Raw genomic sequence first — 14,799 nt, 5'->3', positions numbered from 1 at the left:
CTACTGGGTCTCCCGTCTGCTCCTCGCGGGCTGTGCCGGTGAAACGCACGAGAGCCGAGCGACCGGAGAGCCCCAGCCCCACTCGGCATCCCGCAGGACGGGTGTCAGCACTTCGCTACGTAGAGGCTGGGCGTGGTGATCGAGGGCCGCCGAAAAGTGGTGTGAGGGAGCGGTTGTCTGCCTGGAGTCCGTGGTGTTTCCTACAGGGGCTGCGCAAAGGCCGTGGTGCTGCTCTCGGAGGTACCCTGCAGGTGAGGGTTGCCAGCAGCACTGCTTGCTAACTTGGCCAGGAACTTGCCTTTTTTTTTTTTTTTTCCTTTAGATTTTGCTCTCAGCAGCTATTAAAGTCGTTGCATTTCATGTATTTGTACTCAAATATCCCAGTTCATACACAAACCTCAGGTTAGTCTCTTCGGTAGCTGTAGCCAGAACCATCTATTCATTTTCAAGACTAAGATGATTCTTCTGCAATATTAAAATATCCCACTAACCTTTCCTTTTTTTTAATCCATAGAAAATTGGGCGCTCTCGTGCTTTACAATCTAACTAACGTCCTGTAGTTCTTACACTGCAGAACTGCAAAAATAACAAAGTAGTGGCTCAGGAAAGTAATGGTGTCGGTAAAGCTGTTCCTATACTTCAGGCATCTGGTGAGGTCACTGCAGCCTTCTCTCTCAAGAGAACAACGAGTTTTTCCAGTCCCGAGTTAGCAGTGTGTAGGCTGACATCTCAGCAGGTTGGCGCTTCTCCTATCCGAACTCTTCGGTGTATCTGTACAGCATAAAAACAATGTAATTTCTAGATGAGAAAACTGACTGTACTGAAAATGCAGCCCATCGTTCTGGAACACAACTACAGAAATATTATTTAAGAATTAAAGTGATGTTCTTTGCTGTGAACAGAGATGGCCTCAATGAATGTTCTGTGAAAACAATTTGCTTTAGGCACAGCTGGCTGAAATATTAAAACACACTTTTCTAATAGTCTAAATTGCTGTCTGTTCCATATACACATGCCATTTCTCTTTCTTGCTCTCTCTTTTAATTTTATTTCCTATTTACTGAAGAGAAAATAATCAAAAGTAAAAGGGCTGAGTATCAAGGTCAATATTTGTGCATGCTAGAAAGAACTCGACTAGAAAAATCCAATATGATAATTGTACTGATTTCAGTATATGAGAAATAGCTGTATTTCAATAGTAGAGATTCCTATCAAACCAAACTCAGTTCACACCATAGCAAAGCATATTTATTTATTTAAAGATCTCAGAAATATTATTACATGGTGAGAGGTTAGCAATGTAACAGTGCAGAATGAGTGTGAATATTTGACCTTATAAATCCTCATCACCCCCACATTATCAATACATTCATTAGCAATGATTTTCACAAATGCCATTGCTTTGTTGAGATTTTGATACTTTTCCAAAGAGGCAAATCATTTTTAAATATCAAAATACTTTTAAATACATACAAGGTGTTTTTACAGTGACCCACTTCTGTGTCTTGATGTTTAAATCAAACATTTTGATCAAACATAACCCAAAACTTCTAGTCACAATACACAGAACAGCCAGAATATAAGAAAACATAGCAGAAAAGAAAAATAATGACAACAAGAAGAGTAATGCTTATAAAATGTTGTATCTTCTACACAAGCTAGTTCTTGTTCTTCTGTACAAACAATTTTAAGTTCAGTTTAAAATAAAATTCTGAATCAGTAAGTTGTACTGTAAGCCAAAACTAACAACATCTTTGGTGACTCAACATTAAAATTAATTGTATTACTTTGAAGTACCTTTCACAGTAAGCAGAGTTCTGGTAATTGAGCCAAAGAAAGTAATTAAACTTTGAGCAGAAAATCACAGGCAGTATCTTTGTCAAGTTGAACTAGGTGTAGACAAATATTCCTGCTTGCTGTATTCATTCTTTCCTTTAAAATGAAACAAACTTGCTGGAATTGGTTGAGTAGTCTGTATTTATAAACAAAACAAAACAACAGACTTTGGTTTGCTGATTTCAAACAGAGATAGCCTCTCAGTGCTTTTTATTTGCTTTGGAAGGACTTGTACTTGCATGGAAGGACCTGTAACCACTGCCTACAAATCTTAACTCATCACAAAGCAGTTCCATTGGTTTGAGTGTCTTTGTCGTATCCCTGAATCTTATTCCCAGATAAACAAACAAAAAAAGGAGCTGAAGTTTTACAAAGATGAAATATTTAGTGAGATAAGGTAACACCTCTCTCAATCTGATTGATGTACTTCATTCAGTAAGGAAAATCCTCTTACTGGGTGGAAGTATAAGCATGAATAGATGCAGTGTGGTTTCCGTAATACTGCGTACCTGCATGACGTACTGTAATGTATTTCTTTCAGCTCATGTAATTTATACTACGAATAGGTGAAGAAACAAGTCCGTTAGATTGAAAAGCATTGTGGATGGTGTAAACAGGAACATAGAAAGGAGTCATTATCCCTCTCCACGCAGCATTCCCTACACCACATTTACAATGCTGCGTTCAGTACTAGGGAGCCCAGAACAAGAAAAACCTTGAACTGAGGTGAGGCCAGCACTCCTTGACCATCAGGATGGTGAAGCGTGGCAGAGGGAACAGGAAAGGCTTGTTCAGCCTGGAGAAGATACAGCTTTGGAAGTACTTCACAGCAGCCTTCCATCACTTGCAAAGGAGCTACCAAGGGGATGGAGGCTAGCTCTTCACAGGGGTGCCTGGTGGAGCTGTAGACAATGTAGATAAATAGAAACAAACAAGGCCTTTCCAGACATGAGGACATTCAAGCAGTCTCCAAACTTGGAGAGTTTCACGACCAGACTAGGGCAACATGAACTGATCTCATGGCTGACCCTTGGAACGCTGGATTACATCACCTCCTGAGATCCCTTCCAATCTGAATTATTCACTAAATCTGTAACACAATAAATCTGACAGTCATACCAAATGCCTCTTTCAGACTTTTTTTTTTTACACAAACATGTTTCATATTTCAATACACTTCAGGATGTTTGAGTCAAACAAATATGAACTAGACAGCCAACAGTTCATTGATATGGACTGTTCAATCAGTAAGGGGTCGCAAGTCACAGAAGTTAATATGGGAATCCACCTTTGTTGATATATTCTGCAAGAAATTAAGGTAACTTCTTATTTCTTACTGATCTTATTGACATAGGAATTCTGAAGCCCAGTGCAGTACAGAACAGTAACTTAACTAGGAACATTTTCTCATGAATATGGCACTACTAAATCAAATAACCGATAAAGAACAGATGCCTGAAATCTGTGTTTTTTTCTCTGAATTACGTCCAATGTTCTTGCTGTATTGCTGTTGGAGGAAGAGATGGAGTTGTTCGAAGGCAATATGGAAGTCCTGCATTTTCATTTTGGTCCACAGAATATCATATCTCTCTTTCAGAAAAGCATTACTCCCTTCAGGCCTTTATTTCTTTTCATCAGCATGTGATGAACATCATTCCCACTACATTTCAGTGAAGGTAGAAAGGACTAAATGGAAGCTAGAAATATTTAGGGGTATCATCATACTACAGAAAAGTTGAAAAAACATGATGAGCTTTTTCAATTTCAGGTATAAGATCTTAGGCAGGATATATTTTCCTGCAATTCCCAAATCTATCACTGATAAAATATCCTCAGCAAAATTAAAGCATGAAATAAAGGTGGTTGTTCTTAATCCAGTAACAGATGTTCCACAGAAAAGTTTGTGTTTAAGTATGAAACAAGAAGTCTTTGGGTGTTTTGGTATACTGCTAGCTGACACTAATTCCAAGTTCACTTGCATCTAATGTCAACTCAGGAAGAAGCATGGAATATTTACTTTCCTTCACAACTTTCTGAGCAGACAAGTAAAGAGAAATGCCAAATGGAGAGGAAAATGGTAAACGTGTAACTAGTGATTTATGTTAGCTCCGTTTGAACTGATTAATGCAAGAAATAGTCATCTGGAGCTGGGATCTGAACTCAGCAAGCATTTGGCATATGGCCACATGTGGTTTTCTGCTCATAACTCCTTCATGCTGCAATATTAGCATTGGATTGCAGGTACTTACTATACATTATAATTTAGTGGTACAGTCACTTGAAAAAGGCCACGTTTAAGGCAGTGCTCGCCTATCTCCCACTCTGTATTCAGCACAGGCTGTCCTAAAGGCAGAAAAGAGGAAGATAGGCATGAAGAGGGATGCTATGGGGAACAAACATATCCCTTTTAGTTGGTCAGTCTGGTCTTTCAATTGCCCCACACCATGTTGATGATGTCTGAGAATTCTTGTAAATGGGGGAAACTCAAGATGGCTGTCTAAATCTTAGAAGGGCAAGCTTGTTTTTAGTTCCTGAGCGTTTTATATTGCTGTACATGTAAGCAATATATAAGATGGTTACTCATAACAAAGGCAGGTTTATTTAAGAATACACTGCCTTTGGACTCTAGTCAGAATCAAGATACCAGAAGAAAAAGAAACAGCAGAACAGAGAAACAATGGAGTAGTGCTTTCTGATCTGGGACTGAGAATAAAGAGTCAGGACTGACAGTTTGAGAAATATATTTTCTGTCTAACAGCCTGCAAGCCCCGAGATTAGGAATTCAGGTTTTTCTTGCATGATTATCTTTAGGCACAGACACTTCCATTTTAACATACCTGATATTTGGGGTACACAACAGTAATGAGTGCATGGACCATGCTGATAAGAGTTGGACTCACCAAATGCAGGGTTGACCTTCAAACCTTCATATTTTCTCAGTATGGTAATACTCTTAGCTCTCACAATTAACAAATGTGAGGCAACTACAGTGTTCACACTTTCACCCACTAACAGGTGCTACAGCTAAGGGCCCACAAACATCAGTAGCAGCCACACCAATCAGCTCCTGCAAGCTGCAGCTATTGGTAAGCAGAGGCTGTTTTGGCAGACTTTGGCTCCCTGAGCTTCCAGCAGCAGCCAGCCAACCCTCCAGTCTCCTCTGAACACATCCCAGACAGGAGGGACAGGAGCACGAACTGTAGCACTGCTGCCTCAGAGTTCCTCAGACACCAGCATGGCCTCTGCCTCAGAGCTGCTGCACCACGCTCTCCTGTGCAGGATTGAGGGCTGATGATGTACTGAAGTTATCCGATGGGTTTTGCCAGCAAATACCGTAAAGTCAAACACAGAGTTCTATGGGGTGTATGCTACATTAAGGTGTAATGATGTAGGGCCATCCTGCAGGACACCCAGCCATCAGGCAATCCAGCAAAAGATGAGCTGTGAAGTCTGGAGTACCTGTTCTGCCAGTTGTACTCCTCCTTTCTGCAGCAGTGGACCCAGGTTATGCTGCAAGCCTCTCAGCTGCCTTGCCAGTGACACTGTCACTGCTCAGCTTGCAAAACTTGCAAAGCTCCTAACTTTGTCCATATTTTCAAACTCTAAATACTAATATCTGAGATTCTAATAATGGACTTTGATAGAGCACTTGCTAGGAAGGTGTATGTACCAGAAGACAAGGTGTTTCAAAACGTTTCTTAAAGCATTTACTATTTCTTCCTTGTGCCTTTGAAGCAGGCAAGAAGGAATCACCCCTGTTCTCAGTGGCTCTGGGAGCACAACCCATTAGAACAGCTTGTCCCCCCCTACAGGGAAATCCCAGCAGGAACTGCCTTGCCAATCTTTATTTCACAGCTAACATTTTATCATTCAGTGAAGCTGTGATTAAAAAAAATACATATCTTTTTTCCCCCATATTTCTAATTTCTCAGATCCATTGCTGAACCAGTGTTTTTATTTTTGCTTACTTATGCTGATCAGAGAAAGAAAAACACCCTCCAAACACCCAAGCTACCTTGAGGTAGATTGAAATACTCTCAAGTAAATAACTATTCTAATTCCTGTCAGACACAATCTCAATCTCAGGTCAGATGATGAAGTGCTCTCCAGATTCACAGCATCATTTCTAATAAAATAAGCCACCTTTTCACAGGAAATGTGTGGAAGGGAGCTTAATAAGTATTTCTGCCCTCCATTCTCTATCAGCAGACACATGAACATACACCAAAAAACTAAAAAGTGGAATGAAACTATTTCAAAACCTGCACCAGACCCCTTCCAGGGTGATGTGGTCAGGAAATTGAACCTAAATCTATGGCTGATGGATACTAAGTCTAGCTATGAAAATACCCTAACTGTTAGAAGATCTATTTGGCAGTCACTTACATGACAGTGTTTCTCTTTTCAATAGCCCAGCTGAATAGAAACAGGCAGTACTAGATAATATTTATGAGGAATCCTGTCTAAACAGCATTTACCAAATGGAAGTCATCCCCTTTTTCTTTTGTGTGAGAATTCAGGAAATGTTCCCAGAAAAAAGCAAACAAACAAACAAATAAAAAACCAACAAATCAAATCCACCATCAAACTACAACAACCAAAATCAACAAATGGAAAAAAGAAAAAGCAAACCATAAAAAAACAAACGCAAAAAAGCATGAATAACACCGAACTGTGACTGATTAAAAATAAATTAATAAATACAATTGCATATTTCAGGAATGTAGAGTAATTAATTCTTACATAAATATGACTTTAAAAAAACCACAACAGTATTAAAGGACATTTTATTCGAAATTGCTACTCTTAAATGTCTGTGCAAGAAGAGCAAAACCTTCTGCTGTTTGTATCTCACAGAGGATAATAAAGTTGTGCCTTATCGCACAAATTCATGAAGGTTATTATAGAGGAAACAAACTGTTCAAACATTTTCTTTCTTCTGCTTTTGCACATTTAGTGTAGTATTTATTTAGAAAACCAAGAGCATATGCATTTTTTTTAAGATTAACACTTATTTTCTTGTAACTGTGTATTTGCTTCATCACATACCACAGCTTTGAAAGCCTAACAGTTGCAGTCAGGCTTAATAATAACTTACTGCTATCCAGCTGTTACCATAGAGCCCAACTGAGGCATTTTCTTCAATGAAGTTGGAAAAAATGTTCAGATTTCTTCTTTATTCAGGCTGGAGGGACAGCAGGTGACTCAAGACTGCAGTGTGACATATAGTGGCTTTACAGGCATCGTTATTTTTCATTCTTTTTAAGACTTCTTTTTATCCAAATATTTAGACAGGTAAATGTAAGCTTATAAAAATAGCAGAAGGAAACAAAATGCCAAAAGAAAATTCTCTGAATAGATCCATCCTGATTGAGATGAAATCTCTAAGAATTTTTGAAATGAGAGAAACATCCTAGCTTTTAAAAAAAGGCCTTTGATTCACTTACAGGATCCTTAGGATACCCATGACACTTTTTTCAAGCACACAAAAGCCTTCTGAATGGATGGAGAATAAACATTAGAGGCTGTCGAGTACCCATTCAAATGTGTGAATGTCTGTGTTTTAGGAGCTGCTATCATAAGTAGAACAAATTTTATTCACATTCACCAAGTGCTTCTTTAGTTCTACACAAATATCGTGGACCCACATTATTCTCAGAGAGTATTGCAAAAGAAGAGGGAACAGGCACAGTTCCAACCTGATTCAAGGAAAAATCTCTTCGGTGCTCAAAATCTTTGCTGTGGAATCACCTCCTTAAAAGGATTTGAAGCTCTCAGATGAGGCTTGGAGCAGCCTACTTGTACCTGGGGCAGGTGGCTACCTAAAGGCCCTCCCAGCCTGAAGTATTCTATGATTGAAGACGTTGTAACAATATGAATGGACAATATAAACGTATGCATATTTGTAAATAATAATAGGAAGCATATAATAGCTAAATTAACTGCAAGAGAACTTCTAAAACATGTCTAAAATATATTTTAGCCAACCAAGATACAGGTTTATTTCGATCCTTTATGAAAATTTGTATCAGGCTTTTCTTACGCCTGTTTTAAACTGGAGAAAGCAAATAGTTTCAGTGATGCTAATGGAAGTAGTGGAAAGCAGATTTAGACTAGAATGAATCTAGACTCTAAAACAGAGGACAGGCTTCCTATGAGGACAGGCTGAGGGAGTTGGGCTTGTTCAGCCTGGAGAAGAGAAGGCTGCGGGGTGACCTCATTGCAGCCTATCAATACCTGAAGGGAACCTACACCCAGGAGGGGAGTAAACTCTTCAAAAGGGCTGACAGCAGCAGGACTAGGGGAAATGGATCCAAGTTGAAGGAGGGAAGATTTAGGTTGGATGTTAGGGGGAAGTTCTTCACAAGGAGAGTGGTTAGGCCCTGGAACGGGCTGCCCAGGGAGGTTGTGGATGCCCCGTCCTTGGCCGTGTTCAAGGCCAGGTTGGACGGGGTCCTGGGCAACCTGATCTGAATGTGGATGTTTGGTGGCCCTGCTAGGCAGGGGGGTTGGAACTACATGATCCTTGAGGTCCCTTCTGACCCGGGTGATTCTGTGATTCTGTAAAACACAAGTAACAGATATACATTTATATATGCTTGCTACCGCTTTTTGCTCTGATCTAGTTATAACCAGGAAATTGGAGAAATATGCCTCTGTTTGACTATGATTTCTGAGAAAATAATTAATTTCATGTGGATTTATAAGAAAATTCTTTATGAAGTTTATTATTCTATGCTTTTTGGCATTGTTTTAAATTGTTTTTTTACTAATTTTTATCATTTTTTTAAAAAACTGAAAAAAAAAAGGTAATTTGGAACTCAGAATGGCAATGTTTTGAAAACTGTGGATAATGTTGAGCTACAAATCAATATTTACATAAGAAAATATTTCATATTTCAGGACCTGACAGTGCCATCCTTTGCCTAAAAGGAAAACTCTGCTCATGCCTTGTCTGCAAGTCTCAGCTTGTACAGACATAACACAAGAATAGGCCCTAAACAGACTGTGAGTATATTACAAAGCACTTAGAATCATAGAATCACAGAATTGCTCAGGTTGGAAAAGACCTTAAAGATCATTGAGTTCAACCACAACCTGACCTTACCACCCTAACTCTAACAACCCTCTGCTAAATCACGTCCCTGAGCACCACATCCAAACTGTTTTTAAACACATCCAAGGATGGTGACTCAACCACTTCCCTGAGCAGCCCATTGCAGTGCTTAACAACCCTTTCTGTAATGAAATGTTTCCTGATATCCAACCTAAACTTACCCTGGCACAACTCGAGGCCATTTCCCCTCGTCCTGTCATCAGTAAGAAGAAACCACAGATACGAGACCTGCTGAAAGCCTTGTGCATTCTGCATATGGTCCCAACCGCGTTTCTAACAGTCTTTAAGAATCAGCTCTGCCATTAATCCCCGCCACGGCTACGTGAACTGAGAGCATGTAGCGCGGAGCACTTCTCTCCTCCACGGCTGAATAAGCTGCATGCTTCAGCACCACGCTCAAATTATGCAAGCCCGTATTTCAAAGCACAACGTTTTGTCTCCGAGTTCTAACAGCGACGTAAAAAATGGCAGTTACGAAACGCACAGCTGCGACATCGCATCTGCAGCGCCCGCCTCGGCACGAAGGGACGGCGCACGGAACGCCCACACGCCGCAGCGCTGTTACCGGGCTCGGTGACGTCACTCCTCGGGGCGTTGCGGAGCACGCGCCGTCGCGGCCCTGCGCGCGCCGTCTCCTTAGGCACGGCGCGGCCGTCCCGTCGTGCCTCGCGGGCCGCGGCGTCCCCTCTGACCTGCGCCCGTCGCTCCCCCATCCGGGCTTCTCGGCGCCACACAGGGAAGATGGCGATCGTGCTCCCCGCCGAGTGGATAAAGAACTGGGAAAAGGGGGGCAGGAACGAGTTGTGAGTGCTGGGGCCGGGCGCGGGAGGGCGGCGGGGCGCCGACGGGCCTCCGGTCTGCGGGAGGGGGAGGGGCGGGGGGCGGGGAGATGGGAGCGGGCGGCAGGACGCGGGGCCGCGGCTCGGCGCTGGGGGACGAAGCCGTGCGAGGGCGGGGGCCGGGCCGGGCCTGCTGCGCGCCGCCGGGCCCGCTGGGCCGTTCTGCCGGTACCGGGCCCGGTTCGGCCGGCCCCGAGCGCGCCCTCCCGCTCCGGGCCGCGCCGCGGCTTCGGGCGCCCCGTAGCGTTCCCGTCTCACCGGCCCCGCGCTGCCCGTCGCCTTAGTGGAAGGCTCGGCCGCCGTTTCGCTCTTTCGGCCTGTTCCCGGCCGCCTGGCGCTGTGCCGCTTCAGTTCAGCCTTGGTAGGGTCGGCCCGTTCCAGTTATCCTAGAGAGGAATCGAGCGCCAGAGGGGCTGGGTGCAGCTTCCCGCATCGATCCACCTGTGCTGTGGGCTTCCTTTTCACGGCCTTCTTTTGCTCACACGTCGTTCACCAGGCTGTCAGTTTTTCTGTACTGCATCAGTTTCGACGAGGGTGCCCAACTTACTGTGTGCTCTTAAATGATATTATTTTAGTTTTTCTGTTTCCTTTAGCCCTTTATTATAACTAAAAAAAGCCCTGAGGTTTCAAATATAGGCAAATATTGGGGGATCACTTTATGGGAAACACTCTGTGGTATTTTTGCTCCTTTTGACTTTTTCTTTTGTTCATGTATTTAGATTCAGCAGTTAGGGTGATGATTGGCCTCATGTTTGAGTAGAAAGTTAGTGGGGTAGAGAGTAAACACAGAGGCTCTGCACGAAACTCTGCATTCACCAAACTCTCTGCTTTGTAGTGAAGGGACCTTCTTATGTCTGTGTCACTGCTGTGCTGGAATTAATGTGTTTCTAAGTGTGTGAAACAAGGGCAAAGAAAGTCTGTTCAGTTCCTGAATTTTGAAAAAGAAAAACTTAGGTGTTTAGGAGCCCCCGGTTAATGGAGGTTTGCACTGACTTTAAAGCATTGACTGCACAACAACAGCTGGACAATCCTTAGTAAAAAGTCTCCTTATTTATTGCCTGAAGTTGGTTAAACTTCTGTATGAACAACAAAGGATAACATGTAAGAACATACATACTGATGTCTTTTGAGAGTATGCTAGTAGCACTAATAAAATGTGGTTTTGTATGTGATGTGCATACAGATCCACTTTTTCTTCCTGCAGTAGCCCTTGAGTTATTTTTTGTCTTTTGTCATCAAATAAGATGATGATTTTTGTAACTTCCCTGTTATGATCTCTGAGGTTGTATGGAGCCTGAGGACAGCAATGTTCTAGTTGATCAGTTAACAGTTTCAACTGAATTCTCAGAATTTGAGCTGTGGGAAGGCTATGGACAAACCTCTTGTGGGTCTTCCTTTCTCCTGCAGCCCTACTTCTTAAACGTGACTGTGAAGAAAGTGTGAACCTCCTGTAGGGCAATAAAATTTGTGAAATTCCTCTACTGTGGCCCTTATTCCAAATGAAATACACTGTTTCAGATGTGGTGTTAACAGTGGCTGGCAAGAAAAGCCATTAGTTCTAAAGGCAATGTGATTGCAGCTGGATAAGAGTTGTCAGCTTTATGAATGTGAAATATGCATGAAATTATTTTCTAGGCACAAGATAATGCATCCGTAGATGCATCTGTCCTGGAGAACTTTGTAAGAAGCCACATTTTCTGGGAGGAACTTTTTGGTATTTTACTTAGCCTTTGTTTTTCCAAAACTTATCTCCTATTCATTTCTTCTAACTGGATGAAAATAAAACTATTATACTTCCTTTCCAAACCAAAGCACACAAAATATTTTAAAGTGCTGAATTGAAAGGTAAGTAGATGTAGTGATACTTCTTGTTTTACCAAACCATTTATCTAAAACAAAGACCCAAAAATATGAATTAAGTAGAAATATTTATTTACTGGATTATTTTACAGGATCTGATTAGGTCAGCCTGAGTTGGTATTTTGGCAGTGTACTGAAAAAAGTCAATGATTTGCCTTTAGTGTTTTGGCTTGCACTGCAATTACCAACGAATGCTAAAGGTGGTTGCTGTTATGTGTTCTTACACAGTCCTGAGATGTGTGGCAGTGCTCTGCCTATTCTGTAAGATGTACAGATTTAAAATATGACTGTAGTCTTTTGGAGGTTCTGTTAGTAAAAAATAAATAAATAAAAAGTTACTTGAAAGTGAAATACAGAGTCGTTCCTAAGGAAATGCAGTAGTAAAATCAGTTTTTTGACTGACTATCTTCTATATTTTCTTTCACTCCCATGGGAAATAGTGAACTTATTATTTCTGATATGATCCCTTTGTCCTCATGGTTTGGCAGCGGTCAGAACCCAAAAGATGAGGGTTTTGTGTGTCCTGAGAAGTCCCAGGTGAATAGGTGAGGTGGCATTCTGGAGCCTGCAGAGTGGAGACCATGCACTTCTTGGGCACTGTTGAGCTCTTCTAATTTAATTAACCCAGTGACCAATGTGTAATAATGTCTGATATGGATACATGAATGTAGACCACATACTAGTTTTGAGGTTTTTTTAGTTACCAAAGCTAGAGGTTTGTCACAAAGTGCTCATCACCTGTCTTCTTTTTGTTCAGATCCTTCTCTGTCTAAATACACATTATTTAAATTGTGTTCTGCTACTGCAAGGTAGTGTGGAGATTGAGTTGGCACGTGTGAGTGACGGCTTATTGTGCTTATAGGATCCTATCTGTTTGTGTATGTGTATACTGTCCTTTTGTATGGACGCTGTATTGTTTTCTGTAGTGCCTTCCACAGCAAGGTGCTGATGTACGTCTGTAGCGAACAGGAACACAGAGAACAGAAGTGCAATGGCAAGTGCTTATGGGATTGCTCTTGCTTGTTGGTGTTTTTTGTGTGTGACAGATCGAACAGACTGAAGAGAGAAGCAGGACTTTAATAGCGCGCTCAGCTGGCCGTTAATGCAGTATGTTAAACTTCATGATGAACTGAAGAAGCTCAATGTTCAGTGAACTTGAGATTTTGAGACAGAGTCGTTCTGGCCCTCCTACAGTGTTTGTTGCTCTGTGTGCGTGAGGCGTGTCATAAGGTTGGGTAGCAATTAGAGGGCTGAGAATCAGGAAAGCAGGCTTCAGTTGTAGTTTGGCCATCCTAGCTGCAAAATGCCATTGTTTGTGTTTCAGCTCAACAAAAGAGCTGCCTGCATCAGTGGAGTTCTGCGTATAGTCAATATTTGCAGACACGTGCACTTTATGATAACTTCTGCCTTATGCTATGTGTGAGAGTGTAACTGTGTGTATGTAGGACGTTGTGTTACCAAAGGGAGGCTGAGGTCCAACTTCTGGCTCTGTGCAAACTTGTGTTGAGCACCTGCAGAACTTTGGAGCTGCTGTTGTTTAAACAAACGCAGCCCATCTTCAACCAAAACAACTTTTTTTTACATTTTTTTTCAGCAGTGATTCTTTCTGTTGTTGTGTTTAGATGTTTATTTCCTGGCTTATTCTGTACTCGCAGTTTGGGTTTATTGCATTGGTTATACCCAGGTGGAATGTAGTAGGATAGGGAAGTTCCACATCCTAAACTTGCAGAAATAAACCAGAGTGAAGTTTAGAGTTGTAAACCTTTTGATGTTTGGACTGTTGAACTGAAAGCTGGACGATAAGTTTCCATTTTCTGGGCTTTAAGTGGGGAAAATATTGTTTCATTTTTTTTCTTGGTTGGTAAATCATACAGATATTGATGGTTTGGAAGGGCTGATGTTTTAATGTTTTTAACTTCTGTACTCAGCTAAGACTGGATAACTAACATCATGGCTTTTTGGTACTGGATGGGGGGCTTCTGCCTTGTCTTCCTTCCTTACTGCTCCCTTTATTCTGGTGTTTGACTTCTCGATAAGCTGATAATTCTGTAGAATTGGAGGTTTCACCTGACTGTTACTTGTTTTCAGAGCTTAAAAACAATTCCTTCATTCACACCTTGTGTGTGGAGTAGCTATCAAAATTTTAGGTCTGACGTGAGTTAAATTGTCATTGAGAATGGCTGAAAAAAACCCATCCTTGCTTCAAAAATAAGAAGTGCATTTAGCATTACCATTTACAGCTTGTGAAACACAGAATATTGTCCGTTTCTTTGCACTGTCTTTTCTGATAGTTTAGGATTGTATTTCGTTTTGTGCAATACATTAGAGATGTCATTGCCCTGGCGTCGCTTTTTGCTCAGGTTGCGTATTTCTTATGATCACATCCTGCTTCTGTGTAAAACCATGTTCCAGTCGTCTTTGGAGGGTAAATATGCCTTGCTTAATATTATTCTTTGATTGCTGGAGCAGTGGTTTAGTCCTGCTGGAGAGTAACAGTCTGTGCAGGATACAAATAGGAGTGATGGATTGCTACCAAGTGCTTCTTTGTGATTTATTTTTCCATAATGACACTCTGTAGCAGTAGTACTCACTTGCCTTGTTAGGTAATGTGAAAGAATTGGTCAGGTAGGAGGCTGTAGACTTAGGATTTATGTAGGAATACAATGTAACTCTGTTGCTGCCTTCAGTTTGTTCTTATGGAAAGTTCTGGAAGAATGGTAAACTTGACTGAAAACTTGCAACTGTGAATAAAGTTATTGGAGGACATCCTTTGGTGGCTGTAATAAAGGAGGTAAAGCGCCACCTCTTGAGTGCTGATGCTCGTTGAGGTGAAGCTGTTTTTGCAGCCTCCTCCTGGAGTGAAAATTGTAATGGAAGATAAAGCCCTTGGAAGCTTGGGTTGCATGTCTGTGTCTAAGCCTTCAGTGTCATGTAGCCTGCTATTGCAGCATTCATTTCATAATGCAGGGAGCTAGAATTTTGTTTTGTGGACCAGTCTGTACGGTGTTTGGTGTGCTGCTTACATATGGCTGATTTGCTTAAGGAGTGACTGACAGTGACCAAGAAAACATAACACAACAGAACAGGCCTTTGCAGCCTGTAGTGAATCCTCAGTGGTTACAGCATGTGCTTGGAGATAGAGTCTGT

General features: G+C 41.6%; 1 protein-coding gene across 6 annotated transcripts in view; it reads left to right on the top strand.

Moving 5' to 3' along the window:
- The first annotated feature begins 9,597 nt into the window (after nt 1–9,597).
- THOC2 (THO complex subunit 2) overlaps nt 9,598–14,799 on the top strand; it is a 51,616-nt gene continuing 46,414 nt past the window's right edge. For 3 of the 6 annotated variants that reach the window (XR_008204297.1, XR_008204296.1, XR_008204298.1), the window contains exon 1: nt 9,598–9,756. Coding sequence is in view for 3 of the 6 variants with exons in the window: in XM_052673688.1 (XP_052529648.1) it covers nt 9,695–9,756 (62 nt within the window). In the remaining 3 variants the exon portion in view is untranslated. The remainder of the gene's footprint in view (nt 9,757–14,799) is intronic. The other 3 variants (XM_052673690.1, XM_052673687.1, XM_052673688.1) reach the window with 2 other exon arrangements.

The sequence above is a fragment of the Tympanuchus pallidicinctus genome, unplaced genomic scaffold (assembly GCF_026119805.1).
Source record: "Tympanuchus pallidicinctus isolate F22 unplaced genomic scaffold, pur_lepc_1.0 scaffold13, whole genome shotgun sequence".
NCBI lineage: Eukaryota > Metazoa > Chordata > Aves > Galliformes > Phasianidae > Tympanuchus > Tympanuchus pallidicinctus.
This window is presented reverse-complemented; position numbering and strand designations above follow the sequence as displayed.